Consider the following 6,041-nt stretch of genomic DNA (forward strand, 5'->3'; position numbering starts at 1 on the left):
GGGGGGGGGGGTGAAGGGGATAAGAGGAGTATGAATCAGGCAACCATGTTAAAAATGTATATTAATAAATGTTAAAAAAAAAAAGAAATGACCAAATGCCCTGAAGTATATAGTGCTTGTCATCTGAGAAATAAAGTTGGTTAAATTTTCCCTACAAAAAAAAAAATTATCTCTTTTTGATCTATTTTCAAAGTGAATTGCTTGTTCCAATGAGATATTTCTTTTTTTTAATTTTTTATTGATTAATTAAGAAAATTTTTCCATGGTTACATGATTCATGTTCTTTTCCCTCCCCTCCTCCCACCTCCCTCCCATAGCTTATACGTGATTCCACTGGGTTTTACATGTGTCATGGATCAAGACCTATTTTCATATTATTGATATTTGCACTAGAGTGATTGTTTAGAGTCTATATCCCCAATCATATCACCATTGACCCATGTGATTAAGCAGTTGTTTTTATTCTGTGTTTCTACTTCCACAGTTTTTTCTCTGGATGTGAATAGCATTCTTTCTCATAGGTCCCTCAGAAATGTCTTGGATCATTGCACTGCTGCTGGTAGAGAGGTCCATTACATTTGTCCAATGAGATATTTCATGTTTTTTTTCCTATTTTTTCATTCTTTTGATTTTGTTTATTGTTTCTTAATGTCTTCTGAAATCATTAGCACTTGCACAATAATAAATTTTATAGAATTTTTTTCTTCAGTAAACTTTCATATTTCCTTTTCCAGTTGGCTAGTTCTGCTTTTTTAAAGAGTTCTTCTCTTCAGTGAATTTTTGTGTATCTCTAGCCATTTGGCCCATTCTGTTTTTTAAGGTCTTAATTTCTTCAGTATTTTTTCTGTCTTTTTTACCCCACTATTGACTATGTTGTCACAATTTACTTGCACCACTCTTATTCCACCACCTGCACAACTTTTTCCTCTACTTCTATTATTTGAGGTTTAAAATCTTTTTTTGAGCTTTTTTCATTAGTTATTATTGGACTTGTATCTAATTCACTTTTTTTTTTACATTCTGCTTATAGCTGTTTTGACTTTATTGTCTTTTTCTGAGTTTGTCTTGATCTTCCCTGTCACCATAGTGTTTATGGTCACGTTCTTTTTTTGTTCTTTGCTAATTCTTCCAGCCCATTTCTTAACTTTTAATTTTATATCAAATTTAGGCTCTGTTCTTGGAGTAGTGGAGAAACTGCCAAAGCTTCAGGTTTTTTAAGGTGCTGCTTTCAGAACTAGTTCTGGGAGTCTATAAGTTTTCAGTGTTTCTAAAGTGGTAGGATTTAAGAAGAAAGGTGGTCACTGTTCTCCTGACCTATGCTCTAGTCTTCCCCAGGAAGCACTTTGCTTTCCTATAGCTACAAGTGCTAACATTCCTTTTGGTTCTGAAAATATGTCCAGGTCCTCTGCCCTCCTACAACTTCAAGGGTTAGTGCCCTTGGAACTGCGAATGGGGCCCCCTTGTGAACCACCACAAGCACTCTTATCTGCTCTGGAACTGTGCCAGGGATCTTGCTCTTCTATGGCAACAAGTGCTATCATTCCTCTTTATTCTAGAACTATGACCTGGAGGAGCTATTTATGGGAAATGCAAAAGGATATGGGACTCTGCTGCACTCAGGACCATCCAAGGGTCCACAGTAATCTCTTTCTAACAAGTTGTCCAGCCTCCTTACTGTCTCTGGCCTGAAAGCTCCTAAAGCTGCTATTGCCACTGTTGGAGCTACCTCCAAGACCTAATGCTGAAAGGGTAGTGAGATGGCTCAGTGGATTGAGAGTTAGGCCTAGATATGTAAGGTCCTGGGTTCAAATATGATCTCAGACACTTCCTAGCTCTGTGACCCTGGACAAGTCACTTAACTCTCCATTGCCTAAGCTTTATTGTTCTTCTGCCTTGGAACCAATATACAGTATCAGTTCTCAGATGGAAGGTAAAAGGTTTTTTTTTTTTTTTAAAGACCTAGTGCTAATGTTGCTGAAGTATGTATTGTTCTCCAGGCTACCCATCATTCATTCCAGGGTCACAAATTTCTCCTGTTGATCTTTTTAGCCTTCTTGGGCTTGTGAAGATAGGATTAACTCTTCCCTAGTCTATTTTTAGCTAATCAAAGCAAGAACTTAAAGTACCCCTACTTACCATTAAGTATGAGAGTTCACAGGTCACTTACTAGAATAAGCTCACACCTCCAAAGGCCACTGCTGGCCCCTCCTCTAACCCCAGCAGTGCTAGGCAAATTGAAAGACTGCAATTGGTTTCTGTGAAGGAGGAGTGACAGGAAGTGACGTGGGAAAAGGGGTACTAAAAGAGACCAACATGGTCTGGGACATTCATTTCTTTCCTGGTGTTTGGAGTGAGTGGCTGAGATTCTTGCCTTGCCTCTGGAGGAGACTTTTTCCCTGGATCTTGGGTAGGCTTGCTGGATGAATGGCTGAGAATCCTGCCTTGGCTTTGGAGGAGATGAAACTCTGGCTGAAGACACCACTGGAACTTCTGGCTGAGGATTACCAGGAGACCAGTCTTGGGGAAGCCCCTGCCTGGGCTGAGGCAGACTTCACCAGAGAAGGGCTGGTAGGTTTGTTAGTAATCTGTCTCTTTATCTACATTTTACACTTTCACTCTTTCTACCTCTCTGTAAACAAAAACTGCTAAAAGTCATTTTGACTTAAGCTATAATGTTTTAAAATCAACAACCACAATATTACTTTACAACTCTCTTATTTAGTCACAAAACTCCTAAATTTAATCCTTACAGGCTAGGAAAATGTCCCACCCCAGCCTTTTATTTGATCTTCTCCAAAATTTGATTTAAGGTGTTAAAGTTGTTTGGACAGAAATGTCAACTGAATTGCTGCCTATACAACTCTATTCTTGCTCATCTGTTGTCATTATCTTTAACAAAATTGTTGATTATTTCTATGATTTGTTCCTTGATCCATTCATTCTTTATGACTAGGTTATTTAGTTTCTGATTAATTTTTTTTTAAGGTAAACCAACCATTTTATTTTCCTCTGAGTGGTTCAGTGATCTCAATGGGCAGATAGAGCTCTTTACATAGGCTTTGGAGGGGGTCTGGGGGCAGCACCTGCAGGTCTGAAACGGGGTGGGGGTGTCCGATCCTTTCTTGCCTCACGGGATCGATTTCTCACTACTTTGCTATGGATCGCGCAGCTCACACAGTAATGTAGTTTCACATACAGTTTGGGCAGCACGTAGGAGTCGAAGACGCTGGCCTCGGAGATGTCCCTGACGGCCGCGGCCTCCACGATGTTGCGGATTATGAACTTCTTGATGGCCTTGTCCTTGGGCACGCAGCGGGCGCAGTTGGTGCAGCGGATGGGCTGCACGTGGCCGCCGCCCTTCTTGGCACGCCCGTTGTTCCTCCTCTTCTTGGTCATCTTGTAAGCCAGAAAACGAAAAAAAAGCTCTGATTAATTTTTAATCTATGCTTTCAAGACCATTTATTGAATATAATTTTTATTGCTTTATGTTCCCAAAAGGTACATTTAGTATTACTACCTTTCTCCATTCATTTATGGGGTTCAAAAAACAACAAATCAGATAACTTTAGCTGAGTAACAAATTATAAATTTTGAAAGTTATAGAAGATATTAACAAAAAATTAAAGAAAAAGGCCTTGAACTGGTAAATAAAGCTAAGCCATAATTTTTATTTCCAAAAAACTAATAAACAGTCTAAATTTTTTAAAAGAGAGGAAATTAAAATCTTCCATTACAAAAAGGGAAACTCTTAATAACTGAGGAGGAAATGAAGAAAATCATCAGAAGCAACCTTGTCCAATTATATATGAAGGGAAAGGTAAAAGGAATAAAGGGGAAGCACTAAATGTAGATGGCTTTCTCAAAGTGTTTAGTTTGAGAAGGAGAGAGAGAAAATGGGAATTGTAGAATAAATTAAGGGAATTTTTTTCAGGATGAAAACAATAAGAGCATGTTTGTAGACAAAAGAAAAAAGTCAGTATTAAAAGAATTGAAGATAAGGGAATAAGGAGGATGATAAAAAAACAATATTTGCAGAAGGTGGGATGAGATAGAATTGAGAATACAAGTAGAGGAACTAGTGTTGGCAAGGAAAAGGTCAACTCTTCATCTGAGGCAGGAGTGAATTAGGATATAGTTAGGGAAGATGCCTAATTGATGTGAGAAGTAGAAGATGGGAGAAGACAGAGCTCATGGCCCCATTTTTTTCAATGGAGTATGAGACGAAGCCCTTCACTGAGAAGATGGAGAAAGATGGTCACTCTCTAGCACCTATAAAAAATAAAATGAATATATAAGATAATTTTTAAAATATTATGGTTTTTGTAAGGTTTATTATTAGCCAATAAAAATATTTCTAATAACACACATCAGAGTTCCAGGAATATAGGTTATTATGACAGAAAAGGAAAATGACAGAAGTTAGAAGGAATATGGGAAAATTGAGACACTACTGCAAATTGTTGGGGGAGTTGTAAACTGATCCAACCTTTTTAGAGAGCACTTTGGAACTATGCCCAAAGGCCTATAAAATCATACGTTCCCTTTGGCCCAGCAATATCATTATGGTATTCCAAAGAAATAAAAGACAAAAAGGGAAGTGGCTTATAAGTACAAAATACTCATAGCAGTTCTTACAGTGGCAAAAACCTGTAAAGTGAGAGTATGGCACCAACTGGAGAACAGCTGAGTAAGTTGTTATATATGAGTATAATGGAATATTGTGCTATAAAAAATGATCCGCAGTAGTATTTCAGAAAAACATGGAAAGACTTATATGAACTGATGCAAAGTGAAGTGAACAGAACCAGAAGAACATTGAACACAGTAACAGCAATATTGTATAATAAACAATGTGAATGACTTAGTTATTCTCAGCAACTACAATGATCCAAGACAGTCCCAAAAGATTCATGATGGAAAATATTGTCTACCTCAAGAGAAAGAACTGATGTATCCAGACCAAAGTATATTATATTTCACTTTCTTCATTTTTTGTTAGGAGCCAAGACTATAACATAAAAATAGTAACTCTTCAAGGAGAAGGATACGGATCATGAGCCCCGCTCGGGCGGGGACATAATTGCAAAACCTCCTCCAGACTTTCCACATAACTGCATGTTCCTTTCCGCGTTCCTTCCTCGTAACTACTAGCCCCTTTCTCTCTTCATCCCGACCGCCAGCCCCCTCACCCTGAACATATATATTCTTGCCCCATACCAGCAATAAATGAGCCTTGCACCATTAGACTCTCTTGTCTTCTTGCGTGCTTGGTTTCTCCTCTCTCCCCCTATGGTCTCTTAGGTGGCTGTTTCACGGACCCCACGGTTGTATCCGGCTGGATCCGGACAATTTTTGTTCAATTTTTCTTTCACAAAAGGACTAATATGGGAAACTATTTTACATGATTGCACATGTAAAATTTATACCAGATTGCTTACCATCCTTATGAAGGGGCAGGAGAGAGAGAGAAGGAAAGAGAAAGAAAATTGGAGACTCAATATTTTTTTAAAAAGATGTTAAAATTATTTTTACTTGTAATTGGGGGAAATAATTTTTTATTGGTATGATTTTAAAATTTGTTGTATTTACATTTTGATAGCACTTTCAAGTCCTCCTCAGTGTAGAAATTAGTTAATAAGAATAATTAAATTAGGAAGTTATCAAATGGCAGGCTTTTCTCACCCCCACTCTGGCAGAATAGCAAGTATCTATTCCTAGCAGTGTTCTCAGAGTATGCTGGCATCTCCCCATGTAGGAATCAGTGTCTTAGGTACTCTCTGATCATGTGCTCATAGAGTCAATGATCTTGAATCTTTAATCCCATAGTTCATTTGAAACAAATTAGGCTTCTGGACCAGTGATAGGCAACCTTTTGAGCTTGGTGTGTCAAAATTCGCCAAAAAACTGAGCATAACTCGGGTGGTGTGTCATTTCAAGAAAAAACCCATAATTTCATGATATTTATAGTTTAAATAACAAAAATGTATAATTGTAATATATCTGTATTTAATAAACCAAAAACTAATTATTTAACTTAACTG

General features: G+C 37.7%; 1 protein-coding gene across 1 annotated transcript; it reads right to left on the minus strand.

The window, feature by feature from the left end:
- Window positions 1-3,005: 3,005 nt before the first annotated feature.
- Window positions 3,006-3,396, minus strand: LOC123235720 (40S ribosomal protein S26-like). The gene has a single exon (XM_044661930.1). The coding sequence runs from the start codon at window positions 3,394-3,396 to the stop codon at window positions 3,049-3,051; it is 348 nt and encodes a 115-aa protein (XP_044517865.1). The 3' UTR covers window positions 3,006-3,048.
- Between the last annotated feature and the right edge of the window lie 2,645 nt (window positions 3,397-6,041).

This window comes from Gracilinanus agilis, chromosome 2, assembly GCF_016433145.1.
Source record: "Gracilinanus agilis isolate LMUSP501 chromosome 2, AgileGrace, whole genome shotgun sequence".
NCBI classification, from domain to species: Eukaryota; Metazoa; Chordata; class Mammalia; order Didelphimorphia; family Didelphidae; genus Gracilinanus; species Gracilinanus agilis.